The following is a 20,268-nucleotide window of genomic DNA, read 5'->3' on the forward strand; positions in this document are numbered from 1 at the left end:
GTTCATAACCCACTTGAATCTAATGTATGAAATATGATATGTCAAGAGCTCTGTAATGTTTTGAACAACCAATAAAAAAAACATTAGAAGAAATACAGTGAAACATGCTTGAGGCACAATATCAAATACTATGGTCACAAATATAAAATAAAAGTGAAGAGTAATACATATATAATCAGAGTTGATGGCTGAGCTATTTATAATTAAACATGCCAAGGTGATGTAAATTCTTATTGATTGCTTTTTGGATTTGTCAGGATTTGGAACCTATTGAAAATATCCACCTCTTTCACCTTTGGATCACCCCAAGAGGTGCTGGGGCCCAGGAGCCAATGCTTGAGTTGCTGTGGGCGTCCCCACCATTATGTTCTCATTTATCAGCCCAATGGCCTAAAGCTGGATGCTCCAAGGGTGTAGCACTCTGTCTGTTGGCTATTTATCTTGTGTGCAGGAACTCAGGATGCCTGGATCTGAACAGTCACTCTGACTGTCCTGGGTCACCACCCCTCCCACTCTCCTTCCTAGGGTACTTTTCAAAGTGACACAGAGCCTGGTGGCTTTCTGCAACCATGGGGCCTGTCATTGTGGGTTCTCCATGGGTGATGAGTGGTGCAAAAGTGTCCCCCCTGACCTACTCAGATCACTGGGACACTTTTTCTGATACTGAGAAAGAGTCTTAACCAGTTTGCTTGGCTTCCAGATCCCATTGCCCATAGTCACAAACCACTAGAGCTGCTCCCCTCCACTGACTGGGACAGACACAGACTTGGTCCAAGCTCCTGCTGGCTGCAGCCAGGAATCATGGGGGCTGTCCCCCTCTGCTGTCTGAGAGTGAGACAGCCATCCCACCCATGTCCAATCTCTGACCTGCTGCAGTTCTAACTTCCAAAGACTGTCCCCATCTGTTGCTGGGACACAGACTGCTTCCTGCCTGGTTCTGCACTTTCATTTTCTGCCACTGGGGGCTTCTGTGCCTTCTCTATCTAGCCTGCCACAAAGGCCATGTGGAGGTAGGGTAGCACTTCCAGGGCTGTCTGCTCCCCTACACCTCTGGTGGCTGCTGAGGGGTAAGGGGGTTTCAGTAACTTTTGGCTAGGAGGGACTCATGTACAAGGTCGTTCTGCACAGATTATAGTGACATCCCACTGCAGGAATAGTCTCTCTGGTTTTATTTGTTGCTACCTGGAGGTGAGGAGATGCCATGTTGATTTAATTTATTCTAGGGCAACAGGCCAGCTGTGGGCTCCACAAAATGAAAGCGACTCTCAGCAGGACTTTGAGCCCACAATTTGGGTTAAACTGCTTGATCTCCTTCACTGACCTTGTTGTTCCTCTTGCATTTTAATTTGGTCTTCTTTTTTCCCAGCTGTGGGTAAAGGAGTGAGCTTACATGATCTTCCTCTCCCTCTTTCTCTCTCTCCTCCCCTCCCTGCTCACACCACCCTGGTCTGGCTTCAGGTTAGGGAACTCTGCTTTGGTAATCAGACTGAAGTCCCTCCAGGTCTCAGACTGTCATATATTCAGTCTTAGAACATTTACTCAGTCAGCTCTGCAGTCAGTGATTCCCTCACTGTCTATTTCTGTGCTGATGAGGGTCTCTGCCTAGTTGTGCCTACACATTCTTATTCAGTCAATGCTTTCCTGAGCAAAGAGTTGTCCTGATGTTTTTGAATTACTTTCATTTTCATTTTGAGGGTAGAAGTCAAACAGAAAAATAAAAATGCAACAAAATTGAGCCTGTATTTCCAAATTTTTCAACACACCATTTTTACTTCTGTGGTGATATTCCTAGAAAGCTATAATTGCACTAGAAGCCAAAGGAAGACAGAAGTAAGTCTGAATTGGAGGGAAATTCCAATGACTGGCTCCTCAGGTGACGTGCTGCATGGGAGTTCTTCTCTACTCTTACTCACCTGCCACCTTCTCCAGTGTCATTTCCACTCACTAATTCTAAGATCCACCTCTCACAAGGTCATTAGTTCTAATTTCCCACTGTGGTGAGGGTTTCAACCCACAGAGCAGCTTACTGACATTTAACATAGTATTTACTAATATAGGAAAAATGACCATTGTAATTAAAGATATCATGATTTAACATTAATACAATGGAAAAGTTACTAATATGACTTGCCAATATATGAAATCCATTTCAACATAAATGTATTTCAGAGGTAAAAACTATATACAAAAAAAACCTATTTTTCTAAACTATTTTTCAGATCATAACCCACTTTTCTCCTCTGCCTAAGATTACAACTTCTCATTCTTTCTTTTTAATTTGTCAACCCTAATACTCTTCTCTTATTTGTCACTACCTTGGCTAACATGGTTTCTACTGATCGATTCTTCTCGATCACTAAGATTTTCCCTGCCCTCCACTTTCCCAATGTGTTTCAATCCATATCTTCCATAAATCTATTCATTCCTGTTCTTCTAAGCCAGTTTATTTCCTAAAGACACTGTTTTACTGCCATTCTCTCCTCTTCTCCTTCTAATGTCAGCATCTTTCAACTCTGTCTCCTTCCTCACATTTCACTCTTATCCTTTTAAAAGTTGAAGATCCTCAGGGTTAAGCTTTAATCCCTTTCTTCCTCTACACTCTCTCTCCACAAGACCACCTCCATTTCTTGACTTCCAGTTGACAGTTATGACCCATCAGATATTTATTTCTTGTAAATTGCAAACTCATATATCCAATGGGCATTTGAACTTGGTTGTCTACCAGTCAAATTATAGAAGACGTGCCTGCTTTCACCTTTATCTCCTAACATGCTGCAATTACCTTCTTTTCAGAGAATTTCATTCGTTTTTCATACTCCTCTTTATACCTTTTAACATAATTTATATTAAGTAGGATAATTCAGTTTAGGTTTTCTTTCCTCTAAACATTGGATCAAAGAGACCAATAACTGTGCTTCTCTTGTTCACTTCATCATCCTGAGGAAAAAACAAAACCTGGCTTATATAAAGTGAATTATTATGGACAGTGTAAATTTAGCATTAGTGGGGAGTCAATTCTACCATTCATTTTTTAATAAAATTGCAAAGTCAGGATTTATTTGTCTTTTCAAGAACAAGCACAGAAAAGTTATCACTACTACAAATTTAATACACATAGCAAAATAAAAAATATATGTATATAAAGTATATTTTGTTTTATCAGACATAATGTAAGGGTATATCTGATGTTATATGAACAAAAATAGATCTAATAAATAGTATAAAAATAAATATTTAAATAAACAGATACATCATCATGGTCATGTGTAGAAAAATGATATTGCCTAATATTCCTAAAATCATCTGATAAACTGATGGAATTCATTTCACAAATCCAGCAGGAATGAGAGATTTTGAAATGGCAGAACTTGTGGGAGTGTGGTAAGGTGTGTTCCTCAGTGAGAAGCATTTCCCTGCTGGACCAGGTCTCATCCCATGCTCCTTAGTCTTCCATACAGGTTGGCTGATGAAGAGAAGGATTTCATGATTTCTGCTCTGACCACCTCCCAGGCACAGGGCAGGTATTTCTTCTCCTTCAGGTAGACAGTGATCCTGAGGAAGTATTTCCTCACAGCCCTCAGGGGAGCCTCTCCCACCCCCACCTGCTGGGTCCCACAGGCTTTCAGGTCATCCAGCTGCTGATGGAGGCCAGTGAGGAAGGTGTCCAGGAGAGTCTTGTTCCAAGCAGCAAAGGCCTTCTGGGTGCTGAGGAGGTTGAAGACCTGCTGGGTCATCTCATGGAGGACAGCAACAGCTTGAGCCTTCTGCACCTGCTCACCCTCCAGCTGCTCCTGGGGAAAGGCAAAGTCTTTCCTGTAGTTCAGGCAGGAGAAAGTGGGAATTCTCCTCATTTTTTCCAGGAGTGTCCAGGTCCCCTCCTCATTCTTGTCAGGAGTTTCAAGACCCAGGTTGTGAATCTGAGGCAGGTCACAGCCCAGAGAGCAGGTGGACTTACAGCTGAGCACCACCAGGGCCAGCAGGAAAGCCAAGGGCAAGGCCATTGGGGATCTTGCTGATGCTGCTGGGCTTCTTGAGATGGGTGATCTTGAATCTTTGCCTCTAGGTTCTCTGAAGCCCTTGACTTGTTCCTATGTCTTAAATAGGAACCAATATGCTTTCAATTTTCTGAACGTCACCCCAGTATTTTCTAATTCTCTTTTTACTTTCCTTTACACATTCACTACATGTGTTAAGAAAAGTGTTTTCCAACCATATTTTTCATTATTAATTCCCCTGTTCTGCCCCCAGGCCCGCGTTTATAATTATTTTCCCAAATTAAACTCCTGTTAAATTTTTGTTCTTGATGATCTTCCTGGGATTGAACCCAGAGGAACTTTAGCACTAAACCACATCCCCAGAACTTTTTATTTTTATTTTAAATCCGTTATCACTACATTGCTTCAGACCTTGCTTAGTTGCTGAGGCTGGCCTCCTTTGGAGTCACTGTGATTGCAAGTTGCTCCATCTCTTGGAGAAGCTGCTGTCCTGATTAGGGTGAACGAACATAAATTTTACCTCCAACTTCTCTGAAGACCTTGCTCTGTATATATGTCTTTATTGGGGAATACACTGAGTATTTGCCTTAATAAGGGCATTTCCTTCCTTTACCATCACCACCAAAATGTTAATAAATATGGCCACATCCCTTTAAAAATCTTGCTGTGTCCCTCTGTAAACTCTCAAAATCTCATTTCTAAATACCAGAGGCTCTGTCTCCTGGAACACTAGTCTCCTTTCTGTCATTATAGATTAGTTTTCCTTTCTAGATTTTTTTAAAATGGGATATTACAGAATTCACTCCTTTTTGGTCTGTTCTCTTATCCTCAGCATAATTATTTGGAGATTCATCCTTATGCTTGTGTACAATGATTCATAGCTTTCAATTACTGATTAGTATTCTGTCATGTGGATGTGCTATGATTTCTTTAGTCCTTCACTCATGATGGACATTGAATTGTTTTCAATGTCAGACTCTTCCCAATAAAGCTCCGAGAACATTCATATGCAAGTCTGTTCATAGACACATGCACCCTTTTCTCTTGAGAATGGACTTGTTGACTCATATTGTAGGTATAGGTTTTGCCTTCCTAAGAAAGTGTAAAATGATTTTCCAAACTAGTTGGATGATTTTTTTAAAATTTCAGCAGCAGGTTATGAGCATTCAATTGCTCCACAATCATGCCAAAATTTCATGACAAGGACATTTACCCTTACCATTCTAGTAAATATGTTGTTGTGTCAACTTATGGTTTATTTGCATTGCTCTAATGCTTCATAATGATAATTTTTTCCTGTCCTACTTACTATTTGTCTCCCTGTTTGGGTGAAATTTTTTATATATATATTTTCTCTATCTTTGGGGTTACTTGCTTTCTTCTGAGTTTTGAGAGTTCCTTTTCTATATATACATAAGCTCTTTATCAGTTCTGTGACTTGTAAAAGTGGGCTCCAATTTCTAAAACTTCCTAATTGTTGAGGGATATCATATAATGATGCATTTTTGGTTTTCTAAGAGCCTGCAAAACAGAGAGTTATAAAGATAAACGGGATTTTCAGACCAAATTTCAGTTGAAGCAAAGTTTCTGATTTGATAATAAATATTTGACATGACCAAGTTTCTGGAGTACTCACCATCAAATCAATGAATAAGTTATGTAATTAACTTGATCCTACTAAACTAAAATAGTACTCTACTGTCTAGTCCTGCAAATTTGGCTCATCATAAAGGTCTGACCACCATAGATTTTATTCCACATACTCTTTGAGTCATGGACCAAGACATTTGCTCTGATTCATGCACAGAAATTCTACACACATGAGGACTTAACTGCCAGGAATGTGGTGCACACCTGTAATCCCAGCCACTGAGGCAGGGGAATCACATGTTCTGCAACTCAGTGAGAACTTAAGTAAAACACTGTCTCAAAATAAAAATTGAAAATGGTATGTAACTCAGGGCAAAGCAATCCTAGGTTCAATCCGAGTACAAAACAAACAAAAAACAAACAAGAACAACAACAACAACAACAAAAAAACCACCTTTTTTTCTTCACTGAAGGTTTGGAGAAGATGGAAGAAATTTCATCACCTCCATGCACACAATTTCAAGTTGTTCAAGAGGCAACCTGTTCTGAAAAGACCTTGTTCATTCCCACCAGGGAGTCACCACTGCCTTAATCTGAGGAGTATTGCAGTTCCAGATCATCCAGGGACTTTCTGTCTTTCTCTTTCTCCTCAGAACAAGCCCACACTCAAAACCATGCTCTCTTGGTCTATTTTCTCTAGCTATAACTATGTACAACAATTAATACAGAAAAGGAACTTACATTGGCTCATAGTTCTGGAGGCTGGAATGTGGCAGATCAGAAAGCTGCACCTTCTCAGATTCTGGTGATGATGAGATGGTATTTTCACCCAGGGAGGAAAGCAGAATGGAGGAGGGTTAGCCCTCATCCATACTTACCTGGATAGCATATGTAAATGTTACCCTAGGGCTCATCTTCCTCCTTCTTACTGGAATTAAATTAATGCATTGTTTATCCTATGCTCATGATTTGGTGGGTGATCTGGCCATTCAAATTCGACCCAGTACTTAAATTTTGCAGAAGCCTCTCTTGTCCTTTTGGTCAATGCACACAGGAAGAGCAGACTTTTCATAAACCAACCAGTTTCTGGTCCAGGGTACCGACATGGCCAGAGAAGGTAGTGGGCTGCCAAGTCCCACTGCAGTGACTTCCTCAGCTTCCTCCTGACTCCTCTAGATGCAGCAGAGACTTTGTATTTCTACATGGTGCTCCTGTATATGTACCATAGCAGAAGATAACCTTGCTTTACCACGAATTTCAGAAAAATTGATGTGGGAAATTGGAAGAATGGGGAAGTTTGACTTTTTACAAAGGACCAGGCTAGTATGAGTTGGTGGCTGCAGGCCCACCAGGTTGGCACTTTTTTTGTACAGCTGATGTGTAACCATCTTAAGTAGGAAGGGGGAGCTCTGAGCTCCATGTCACCTTAATAGTAACTACCCTGGACCTGCTCTCAGATTTCTTCTCCTGGAGTCTTACTCTTTTCAAGAGTCTGACTTTCCATTCCCAGATTTCCAAGGAATCTCCATATTGCTTTTCATATTGGCTGCACCATTTTGCAGTCCCACCAGCAATGTACGAGTGTACTTTTTTCCCCACATCCTCACCAACACTTATTGTTGTTTGTATTCATAATAGCTGCCATTCTGACTGGAGTGAGATGATATCTTAGAGTAGTTTTGATTTGCATTTCTCTAATTGCTAGAGATGATGAACATTTTTTCATATATTTGTTGATTGATTGTATATCCTCTTCTGAGAAGTGTCTGTTCAGGTCCTTGGCCCGTTGGTTGATTGGGTTATTTGTTTTTCTTTTTTGGTGCTTAGCTTTTTGAGTTCTTTTTATACCCTAGACCCAAAGGACTTAAAAACAGTATACCATAGGGACACAACCACATCAATGTTTATAGCAGCACAATTCACAATAGCTAAACTGTGGAGCCAACCTACATGCCCTTCAGTGGATGAATGGATAAAAAAAATGTGGCATATATACACAATGGAATCTTACTCAGCAATAAAAGAGAATAAAATTATGGCATTTGCAGGTAAATGGATGGCATTGGAGAAGATAATGCTAATTGAAGTTAGTCAATTCCAAGAAAACAAATGTCAAATGTTTTCTCTAATATAAGGAGGCTGACTCATAGTGGGGTAGAGAGGGGAAGCATGGGAGGAATAGATGAACTCTAGATAGGGCAGAGGGGTGGGAGGGAAAAAGAGGGGGCAGGGTATGATTAGCAAGGATGATGGAATGTGATAGACAAAGTACACGTATGAAGATGTGAACTGGTGTCAATATACTTTATATACAATCAGAGATATGTTGTGCTGTATATGTGTAATAAGAATTGTAATACATTCCGCTGTCACTTATTTTTTTAAAAAATGAATAAAAAATAATCTGATTTACATGCTGCTCTCTGAACAAATGCATAGTTTCAAATAAAACTTTTATAAACCTCCACTCAAAAGTTTTGTGAAATTTGGTGGTTACTAAGCCTCTTTGATATTTAGTTTCCTGTCCTATAAAATGGAAAAATGTAGAATAAGTATTCACTATGTAGGCAAACTGCTTATATAAGGATGCATATGAAGAGGATCAAATTGAATTATGTACAAAGGTGCTCAGCCCAGTGCCAGTTTCATTAGAATCTCTGAGTAAATGGCAGCTGCAAATGACAGTAATAGCCAAAATAGCCCAAGTACCAAGAAGTCAGTCTGAAGACCAAAACCTATCCAGTGGGCATATGCTGGTTGGGTAACCAGGAATTCCTTGGAAAGTTTCATTATCCCAGTGCAAGCACTGGGAAATTGGTGCCTTCAGTTCCTTTGAATTTCTTTTCACCTATGATTCCTGCCTTTTAGCCTGGCTTAAAAATTGGATTTAATCTTGTGTACCTGTCTTGGATTGCTGCTTTGGGGAGTGTGTGGCTTCAGAGATACAGAGAACCAGGAAAACTAAATAGGATATTCCCAGAATTCTGTCTGACCAAGCTGGGAGGCCAGGAGCAGACTTTGTTTTGAGAAACATGGAAACAAAACTATAGAGATGGGTAGAGTAGAAAGAAGGTCCCCCGCCCTCTATTCCCTTTCTCTTAAAACTGACAAACACACTCAAAAGTCCATAAATCTTGACTGTAGTATGAGGACCAAAATCAAGTTACTTCATAAGTGTCAGAAAAGTAAATCACTCTCAATCTTGAGGGCACACAGATATTTAAACTCCTCTCATGGGAAGAGCATTCCTCAGACAAGGAAGGGCTTAGGCTCACTACAAGAGCTAGTATGTTCCTTTGATTCACCTGAGAGCTAAATTCTAACTTCATAACCATAGAGCCTAGAGCGCAGAACAGAAGCAATGGGCACCCCAGGTTTCCACTCCCAAGTCATTTGCTCACCTACTTCCCTCCAATCCCACAGCATACAACCCACACTATTGCCCAATAAGGTTCAGATGCCCTTATTATGAAATACCTTGTATATTACATGTGGCTTCTTTGGAATTTAAATTCCTCAGGGGAATTTAAATGTCAGGATTTTAAATTCTAGCATGGGCTGGAAATTCTACTATTTTGCAGGCACATTTTACAAAGCATATCGAAGAAGTGTACTCAATATGTTAACAGGGTTTTATAAATCAAGTTGAAATTGAAACTACCACATGGATTTTTGCATCATAAATAATTTATTTTCCAATGTAAATATTTAAATAAATAATAAAAATAACTTAATTCATAAATTAATTTAAAAAGTTAAAAAACGTCTATTGTCTTTTCAAAGGCACCCAATTTGCTGTCTGTCACTGAATGAGCCTCTGCTGGTTGAAGAATGCCTGATCTCATTGTCTGGTCCAGACGTGGTGCCTACTGGGCCATCTTCAGTTTTGGAATTTGTCAGTAAGTCTGTTAATGAAGGAGAAGTTCCAGAAGAGTTCCTCTCTGACGACTGTCCAGGCACAGCTGCTGTACTCCTTGGCCTCCAGGTACGTCTGGATCCTCGCATAGTAACTCTTCAGGCGCAGGATGGTGCTGGAGTATGCCCTGATTTTGTTTTCCTCCCCCAGTTTCCCTACCACTGTTGTGTTCAGGAGGTCCATCTGATGATTGAGTTTAGCAAGGAGGTCTTTGACAACGGTCTCATTCCAGCCAGGGTTAGTGTAGCCTCTTTCAAATACATGAAAGATGTCCTTGAGCATCTCATAGATGACAAAGGCAGCCTGCTCCTTCTGGAACTGCTGTGGATGTTTGATCTCCTCGGGGATCTTGAAGTCCATCCTGTCACTGAGGCAGTCTGCAGGCCTTTCATTCAACTGCTCTAGGAACTTCTGACATTCCACACTGCTGTTGAACTGTTGGAGTTGAAGCAGGTTGTAACTTAGGGAAAGAGCTGTGGTGGAGAAGCACAACAAGAGAGCCAGTTGGAGGATGCATCTGTTGTTCATGATGACAACCAGAACAGGGCTGCCTACAATCTATGCAAGGTTGCACAGACTGCAAAGGTCTGCAATGTGAATGTCCTGGCTCCATGGGGATGGGCTATTTATATGGGATGGTCCTCTCTGTTTCAGAGGAATTTCCCACTTTCAGTTCTCCCTTTCATTTTTACTATGTCATTTTCTTCTTATTGCATTCTTAAGAGTTTCTAAAACACTTTTTATTTAAACTCCTGATTACTCTATATAATGTATATTAGGGAAAATATATTCAAACTGTGAGAATTTCTAATATTATATAGTTTCAGTAATTTCTCAAGAAAAGGAGGAGAAGGGGCTTGAGAGGAAACAAAGAAGCCCCAAATAGCTAAGAGTCATTAACTGAAAAGCCACTCATAGAACAGCAGCTGGATAAGGGGTTTTGCCTATTGCAATGGTAGGTTCATGTGAGAGGGTCTTGGGGAGTTCTGAGAGACCTTGGAATAGTGCAGGGAAGAGAAAGTTTTAAACCAACTGTGTCTGAAATGGTGACATGTATTCCATTTTGTTGGCTTACATCCTTGCTCTTGAAGTTATTAGCCACCATGTGAGGGGTCTGACTGCCCTGAGACTACTGTACTGTAGGGAAGCCCAAACTAGCTCAGGGGAGGCCAGGTGTAACTTGGCAAGATAATTTAAATGTTTCAGCAATGAAATCCCTTTAATTTGCAATATTATGATAGAAATCTACCTATGGCTGTCCCTGCAGAAGTGTGTGTGAGTGTATCACACACACACACACACACACACACACACTCACAATATCTACAAATGCCCATTATAGCAATGTCATAATAAAAAATACAAATAGTTATCAGGAGAAAAGTGGTTAAGTAATACCATAGTACAGACAAAATGGAATATTATTGCATCATTAAAATGGTAACAGCTGATATAAACCTATGTCACAAATGTTTAATGAAATGAATATAATATATGAAATATATAATACTATACTAATTAATGTATAATATAAAATAAACAAATATATGAAATACATAATTATAATGTCATATAATACATGTAAAGCATAATATAATCATATAGTATAATATATCATAATTGTTATATTGTAATAGATTATCTATAAAATATTGGAAATGGTAATATTGTTTGTTTTATAAATTAACTGAAAGTCACACACAAACACAAATTTACATGAATACATATGTTGATACATGCATATTATCTTTTACATCAGGTACATTCACTCAAATATTAATAGTAGTCACTTGCAGCGAAAATGATGACAGGGGTGAGAATGTGGCTTGAAAGAAAAATTTTTCCATTTTCACAGTGTAACTTTAAAAATATTGATAATTTTTTAGTGTACAATTTCTTATTGGTGCATTATACTTATGTATAGTAGTGGGATTCATTAAGCCATGTTTATACATGCACACAAAATAACTGGATGCAACTCACTCACCAGGGCCTTCCCTTTCCTTCCCTCCTGCCTCCCCTGATCACAATCACATATAAGAAGAGCCATGAGGCATCCTAATCATTCCATGTAGTTTGTTTGAGGAAAGTTAAAAAACCCTACTGTATTAATATATCCCTTTTTAAATCACATTTAATTTTTTTCTATAACAAAAATATATTATTGATATCATTAAAAATATAGTTATAGAGGAGGAGTAAGTCTTAGTGTCTACAGCACATACAGGAAGTGACTCTGGTTCATAATAACTTATTAGATATTTTAAAAGAACTGGAAGAGAAGAGTTTGGTGATTCTGAACTCAAAAACATAACACTGTTTCAGGAGATGGTGGCATAGTCTGGCTGTTAAACGTCCCCTCCAGGCCATGTGTTAAATATTGATCTCCAGGGAGCTACCAAAGGGAGGTGGTGGAGTCTTTTGGCGGTGTCCTCTAGTGGGAGGTTCGAAGGTCACTGCTGGTGGGTCCTTGAAGGGCATTTTGGGACCCTGGTCTACTCTTCACTCCATCTTACTCCCTGGATATGAGGTGGTAAGGTTTGTCCTACTGTGGTGAATCCCTGCACTTGTCAGGCACCTAAAGCTAAGGGCCTATTAATCATGGACTGCATCCACCAAAACGTTAAAAGTTAATTATCTACATTTAAAATTTAATCATCTAGGGTATTTTTTATGGTAAAAGAAAACTGACTAATCATGGTGAAAATGCTAGTTACCCTGTTTAAATAATTACACATTATAAACATGTATAATGATTACCCCACTGTACAATATAAATGCTTACAATTATCATGTCTATGTCAATAAAAAGCCCAAATATTTGTTCATATCATAAAGGATATAAGATGCTATGAGAAACAGGTATATAATAATGAAGAGAGAAAATTTATAAAAAGAAGTATAACAACATCATAATACTTATTTATTTTGTTTGATTTGACACCAAAGGCTGATTTCCCCCTTTTTTCTTTGTGTGGTTTTCCAGTTTTCCACTGCCAAACATGTGTTCTCTTGTAATAGACTAATCTACACAAAAGAGGAACAATCAACGACCAAGTGTCAAGGCCATTCTGCCTCTTCTGTGGGTTTTATTCTCACATTTGGTGTTTGCATGTGGGCTCATGAAAGTTGCTTAGCTATTTCCTAAGTTCTAAGAAAAAGTAGATTCTAAAATAATGAAATTTTTTAAAAAAGAAAATGATCTTGCAGCTGTTTCATTTATGAATGTCTTGTTATGTCAGTGACTGAGTAATTTCTTGGGGAAACTCCATTTTGAAAAGAATCTTAGAATAAATCTGGAATCATCCATGGCTCACAACAAAGACCAATGCAAGGTGTTTCAGAGATCAATCCTTTTTACTAAGAGGAGAACAATCCAGGGAGTCTGGTGATTAGGAGCTGCCCATTCAGGATGACTTGTGAGCTCATTTAGAGTTGACCTCTCCTGGTGCAGAAGTGGGCCTTCTACTTGGGCCACATCTAGTGGTCTCTGATCTTCCCATGCTGAAATGGCCATCAGAGTTCATCCTATGGTAAGAGAAAAGCCACAGAAGTGGGGGCTGTAGTAGTAGTAGTTGTAGTATTGTTACTAATTCGTGAACACTTACTATACACTGTTCTCTGAATAATCTTCATAATAAACATTTGAGTAATACATTAGTCCATTTTTTATTACTGTAAAAAATTCTTGAGATAGGCTACTTTTTAAAGAAAAGAGGTCTACTTAGCTGGCAGTTCTAGAGGTTTAAATTTCAAGGTTGGGCGGCTCCATTGATTTGACCAACTCACTCTAAAGGTCAGATACAGTGTAATTCAGGATAACCTAATAATGTCACTGTGTGTAAGTCACTTGTAACTCTGGTATAAAGGGGAAAATTTTAATAACTTTAAGTAACTACAGCTACAAATATTTGTTTATGGATATCCAATATAAAAAGTATAACATTGAAAACATACACTGTAACAGGAGGATTCAACATATACTGCTTCTATACAAAATTGAATCAAGTTGTCAGTTTCTAATAGACTGCTGCAATTATAAGATATTCTATGTAAGCTTTATGAGTACTACAAAGCAAACCATTGTTTTCTGTATACAAAATATCAAGAGAAAGGAATGAAAGCACAACACTTAAAAATCATCAAATCACTAAAGGACATAATAATACAGGAAGAAAGGAATGAAGAAACTAACAAACAATCAGAAAGAAATTAACACAATGGCAATAGTGAGCCCCTACCTACCAATCATTAGTATAAATGCCAATGGACTAAACATTCCAATCAAAAATAGAGAGTGTCTGAACAGATTCTTCTAAAATGCCCAACAGTGTGCTGTCTGCAAGAGACTTCAGCTTCAAGGACACATAAGGAATGAAGGCAAAGGGATGGAAAAAGCTTTTCCACACAGACACTGACCAAAAGACAAGATAGGTAGCTGTACTTACATCAGAAACAGTATCACAACACAAGGAAGGTCCTTACACAATGTTAAGGGGGTAAATTCATTAAGAGTATTTAACAATCACAAAAACATATACATCCAACATCAGAACACCAAAATAGACAAAGAAAGTATGAATGAATCTGAAGAGATAAAGAGGTCATAATGCAATATTAATAGCAATTTATGTACCACTTTGGACAATAGATAAATCATAAAAAATGAGGCAATATTTGAGTGGAGCTACACTTCAGTCCAAATGATCTTAACTAACATACATTAACAGAACTTTCTATCCTACAGCAGAAACCCATTCTTCCCAACTGAATATACAACTTACTCTAGAATATATATGGTAGGCTACAAAAAAAGTCTGAACAAATTTAAGATTACAATCATATCATATCAGTATTATTTCCAAAATCAATGATATGCAACCAGAAAAAAAATGGAAATTAAATGACTCCCTCCTGAATAAGTAGTGAGTCAAAAATAAATCAAAGGGGAAATTAGAAAGTACCTGAAAGCAAACAAAATTGGGAATGGAACATACCAAAACATGGAATGCAGCAAAACCAGTTCTAAGAGTGATGCTGATGGGATCAATACCTACATAAGGGAAAAAAGAAAGATCTCAAATGATCAAACCACCTTTTAACCTCAATAAACTAGTAACAGAAAGGCAAAGGAAGCCCCCACAGTGAGTAGAGGAAGAGAGACAATAAAGATAAGAGCAGAAATAAATTATAAAGAAACTACAAAAACAATAGGAAAGATCAGCACAAAGATGGACAAACCTTTGTTTACAGTAACTAAGAAGACTCAATATAAATAAAATCTGGAATAAATGAGGATAGGTTACAACTGATATCACAGAAATGCAAAAGAACTTAGAGACAACTATGAACAATAGCATAATAAATTGATACTCAAAAAGAAATGAATACATGACTGTGAATAATGTACATGTACATAAACTGTGAATAATAAATCATGAACCATAGAAAATTTGAATAGACAAATAATGAAAAGGGATTCTGATCAATAATTAAAAATCACAGAACAACAAAAATCCAGGACTTGAGGGATTCACTAGTAAATGCTACCAACAATTAACAAGAATAACAGAAGGAGAAATACAACCTGTTAACAAATCTTTGAAAAAATATTTAACATCTCTAGCAAGATGGGAAAGTAGGGAAATAGAAATTAAAACTGAGATTCCATCTCACTCTAATCAGAATGGCAGTTATCAAGAATGAAATTACCACTGCCCTGCCAACCAGCAGATCCATGCTAGAGGCCAGGCCTGGCCCAACTTCGTCTTGCAACATTGTAGCCACCACCATAGCCTTCCCCACACAGGTAGCTTCCACCTTGGGCCAATAGATAGGGCCTGGAGGCAACTGAATCTCTGAAGAGGCAACTCTCCTTTTCGTCCCATCTCTGAAAGTGGTTGCAGCCACCTTAGGACACCACCAAGGCTACCTTGAGTTACCTCCACTATTTCAAGCACCACATTTAGTTTCAGTAGCCTTTATCATGGGACACTAGCTGTACCTCACCAAAGTAAGGTACAGGTAATATGCAGGGACGCTACAAGATTACAGGGTAGAAACTCTAATACCACAGATCTGAACTGCAAGAAAAGATGACATAAAGACAACATGAAAAAAAAAAAAGCAGGGTGGTGGTGGGGAAATGTCTGAAACAAACCAAGAAACATAATAATAGAATCCATTGACAGTGCAGATGATGAAATGTCAGAGAAGGAGTTCATAATGTACACAATTAAAATGATATCTGAATTAAAGAATGACCTACATGAGCAAATACAGGCAAACATTGAATACTCCAACAAAGAGATTAGAGAGCAAATACAGGCAACCATCAATCACAGCAACAAAGAGATAAGACAGCAAATTCAAAGAGCAAAAGATTACTTCAAGAAAGAGATAGAGATTCTGAAAAAAAAATCAGAAATCAGAAATCCTTAAAATGAAGAAAAAATTGATGAAATGAAAAAATCAACAGGAAGCACTTGGAATACAGAACATCAGATAATGACGACAAAGTATACAGTCTTGAAAAGAAAGTTGACCACACACTGCACATGGTAAGAAATCATGAACAAAACATCCAAAAATTGTGGGATAGCATCAAAAGATCAAATATAAGATTTATGGGGATAGAGGAAGGCACAGAGATTCAAACCAAAGTAATATACAATCTCTTCAATGAAATGATGTCAGAAAATTTCCTAAACATGAAGAATGAATTGGAGGGGCTGGGGATGTGGCTCAAGCGGTAGCATGCTCGCCTGGCATGCTTGTGGCCCGGGTTCGATCCTCAGCACCATAAACAAAGATGTTGTGTTTGCCAAAAACTAAAAAATAAATATTAGAGTTCTCTCTCTCTCTCTCTCTCTCTCTCTCTCTCTCTCTCTCTCTCTCAAAAAAAATGAATTGGAAAATTAAATACAAGAACACCAAATATACAAAATTACAACAGATCTCCACCAAGGCACATTATAATGAAAATGCCTAGCATATACCATAAGAATAGAATCTTAAAGAATGCAAGGGAGAGGAATCAGCTCACATATAGGGGGAGAACAATTCATATCTGCAGATTTTTCAACCCAGACCCTCAAAGTCAAGAAATCCTGGAATGATATATACCAAGCTCTGAAAGAAAATAAATGCCAACCAAGAATCTCATATCCAACAAAACTAAGCTTCAGATTTGATGACAAAATAAAAACCTTTCATGATAAACAAAAGTCAAAAGAATTTACAGCGAGACAGTTTGCACTATAGCCTGCAAAATATTACAAAAGGAGGAAATGAAAAACAATAATGAAAATCAGCAAAGGGTGGAACTATACTAAAGGAAAGGCCAATCAGAGAAGAAAAAAGTCAAGTTAAAAACCAAAAATAAACCAAAATGACTTGCTGGGAGCCACAGCCAATTAATATGATGCATGGCATTTTTGATTGAAAGGTGATGCCAGCTAGCCATTGAGATGATATGATTATGTTAAAAATTACATTCATATGGATACCGGACTCCTGCTGCGGGACTCCTGGAGAGTTCCCATTGGTTGGGAAAGTGCAGTAGGAGGGAATTTGGGGGAGGCGCTTGCGCTGGAGTTCGGGGAAGGGACCGGCGGAACGCCGCGTGGGTGGATCGGGAAGCTTCCCGGGCACAGACGTGGTATTGGCGGTTTTTTCAAATAAAGTTTGTTCCTGTTTGAGTGGCTCGTGATCTTGTGCCCAGCCAGACTGCGGCAATGACTGTGAATACAAATCATATTTCAATAATAAACCTAAATGTGAATGGCCTAAACTCATCAATTTAAAGACATAGATTGGATTAAAAATAAATACCTAAATATATTTTGCCTTAAAGATATTCATCCCACAGAAAAATACATCCACAGACTGAAGGTGAAATGGTAGGAAAAAATGTACAACTCACACCGACCATATAAACAAGCAGGGTTTCCATCCTCATATCTGATAAAGTGGACTTCAAACCAAAGTTACTGAAAAAGGATAAAGAAGGACATTTCATATTGTTTAAGGGTTTCTTACATGAGCAAGCCATAACAATCATAAATATCTATGTCCTAAACAATGGGGTATCTATGTATACCAAACAAACCCTTCTCAAATACAAGAACCAAATAGACCACAACACAATAATACTGAGAAATTTAAATACACCTCTCTCAACACCGGACATATGTTTCAAACAAAAACTAAACAAAGAAACTATAGAACCCTATAATACAAACAATAATTTAGACTTAACAGACATATATAGAATATGCCATCCATCAACAAATTACTACACTTTCTTCTCAGCCACACATGCATCATTCTCCAAAATAGACTATATGTTATGTCACAAAGCATATCTTAGCAAATATAAAAAAATCGAAATACTACCCTGCATTCCATTTTTACCATAATAGAATGGAATTAGAAATCAATGATAAAATATAAAACAGAAGCTACTCCAACACTCAGAAACTAAATAATATGCTATTGAATGATGCGTGGATAGCAGAAGACTCAGGGAGAGAAGATAAAAAAATTCTTAGAGGTAAACGAGAAATCTGATACAACTTATCAAAATTTATGAAACACTATGAGGAAGAAAGTTTATTGTATTAAGTTCATTTATTAAAAGAAGAAAAAGTCAACAAATAAATCACCTGACATTACAGCTCAAAGCCCTAGAAAAAGAGGAACAAACCAACACCAAAAGTAGTAGAAGACAGGAAATAATTAAAATCAGGGCAGAAATCAATGAAACTGAAACCAAAGAAACAAATCAAAAAATTGACAAAACAAAAATCAGGTTCTTTGAAAAAATAAATAAAACTGTCAAACCTTAGCCACTAGAATGAAAAGGAGAAGAAAGAAAACTCAATTACAAAAATTCATGATGAAAAAGGAAATATCATGATAGGCACTATTGAAATACAAAAGACAATTAGAAACTATTTTCAAAATTTATACTCTAGTAAAATAGAAAACCTTGAAGACACTGACAAAATTTTAGAGGCATATAATCAACCCAAACTGAGTCAAGAGGACATATATAGTTTAAACAGATCAATGTCAAGGAAGGAAATAGAAGACACCTTCAAAAGTCTTCCAACCCAGAAAAGCCTGGGACCAGATGGATTCACATCTTAGTTCTATAAGACCTACAAAGAAGAATTAATACCAATACTCCTCAAATGATTCCATGAAACAAAAAAGGAGGGAACCCTTCCAAACTCATTCTGTGAAGCTAGTATCATCTTGATACCAAAACCAGGCAAAGAAAACTTTGAGTTACAGAAACTCTGTGCAGGTAATACAAGAATATAGAGAAGAAACTGTAATATCTCAGATACTGCAAGAAAGGAAGACTCATAGACAACATGAAAAAGCAAGGGAAGAAAATGGCCCAAACAAACCAGGACACCATAATAACAGAACCTATGGACAGCAAAATTGATGAAATGTCAGAGAAGGAGTTCAGAAAAATTCATAATTAAAATGATCTGTGAATAAAAGAATGACTTAAATGGGAGAAAATGCAAGCAAAAATTGATCACTCCAACAGTGAAATAAGAGAGCAAATACAGGTAGCAAAAGATTACTTCAAGAGAGAGATAGAGACCCTGAAAAATAAATGATCAGAAATCCTTGAAATGAAGGATACAATAAATCAAATAAAAAATTCAATAGAAAGCATAACCAACAGAATAGATCACTTGGAAGAAAAAACATTAAGACAAAGTTTACAATATGGAAAATAAAGTTGATCACACAGTGAAAAAAGTTAGAAACCATGAACATAACATCCAAGAATTATGGGACAGTATCAAAAGACTAAATCTAAGAGTTATTGGGATAGTGGAAGGCATAGAGTTTCAAACCAAAGGAAAGCACAATCTCTTTAATGAGATAATATCAGAAAATTTCCCAAGCATGAAGAATAAATTGGAAAACCAAATACAAGAGGTTTACAGGACACTAAATTACAACAGATCTACACCAAGTCATATTGCAATAAAAATGCTTAACATAAAGAGTAAGGATAGAATCCTAAAAGCCACAAGAGAAAGGAATCAGATCACATATAGAAGGAGACCAATTTGTAACTCAGCAGATTTTTCAACCCAGACACTCAAAACCAGGAGATCATGGAACAACATATACCAAGCTCTGAAAGAAAAAAGGATGCCACCCAAGAATCTTATATCCAGCAAAACTAAGCTTTAGATTTGATGATGAAATAAAAACCTTCCATGATAAACAAAAGCTCAAAGAATTTATAACTAGAAAGCCTGCACTATAAAATATCTTTAGCAATGTATTCCAAGAAGAGGAAATAAAAAACAATGATGAAATTCAGCAAGGGATGAATTACACTAAAGGAAAAATCTAACCAAAAGAGAAACCAAGTCACGTTAAATACAAAATAAACAAAAATAGTTGAGAATACAAATCATGTCTCAATAATAACGCTGAATGTTAATGGCCTAAACCCACCAATCAAAAGACATAGACTAGTAGATTGGATCAAAAAAGAAGACCCAATAATATGCTGCCTCCAAGAGACTCATCTCATAGAAAAAGACGTTCAGAGACAGAAGGTGAAGGGTTGTGAAAAATCATACTACTCACATGGACTGTGGAAGCAAGCAGGGGTTTCCATTCTCATATCAAATAAAGAAGACTTCAAACTAAAGTCAATCAAAAAGGATAAAGAAGGACACTACATACTGCTCAAGGGAACCATACAAAACCAAGACATAA

General features: G+C 37.6%; 2 protein-coding genes across 2 annotated transcripts; both read right to left on the bottom strand.

Annotated features, from left to right (window-relative positions):
- Nucleotides 1-3,428: 3,428 nt before the first annotated feature.
- LOC143390907 (interferon alpha-2-like) lies at nucleotides 3,429-4,001 on the bottom strand. Its single transcript, XM_076843391.2, has one exon. It carries the CDS (start codon nucleotides 3,999-4,001, stop codon nucleotides 3,429-3,431), a length of 573 nt encoding a protein of 190 aa, XP_076699506.2.
- Nucleotides 4,002-9,465: 5,464 nt separating this feature from the next.
- Nucleotides 9,466-10,029, bottom strand: LOC143390909 (interferon beta-like). The gene has a single exon (XM_076843392.2). It carries the CDS (start codon nucleotides 10,027-10,029, stop codon nucleotides 9,466-9,468), a length of 564 nt encoding a protein of 187 aa, XP_076699507.2.
- Between the last annotated feature and the right edge of the window lie 10,239 nt (nucleotides 10,030-20,268).

Source organism: Callospermophilus lateralis, chromosome 2 (genome assembly GCF_048772815.1).
Source record: "Callospermophilus lateralis isolate mCalLat2 chromosome 2, mCalLat2.hap1, whole genome shotgun sequence".
NCBI lineage: Eukaryota > Metazoa > Chordata > Mammalia > Rodentia > Sciuridae > Callospermophilus > Callospermophilus lateralis.

What these genes read in the sequence shown, in the direction of transcription:
- LOC143390907 (XM_076843391.2), bottom strand. Translation starts at nt 4,001, where the DNA reads ATGGCCTTGCCCTTGGCTTTCCTGCTGGCCCTGGTGGTGCTCAGCTGT.
- LOC143390909 (XM_076843392.2), bottom strand. Translation starts at nt 10,029, where the DNA reads ATGAACAACAGATGCATCCTCCAACTGGCTCTCTTGTTGTGCTTCTCC.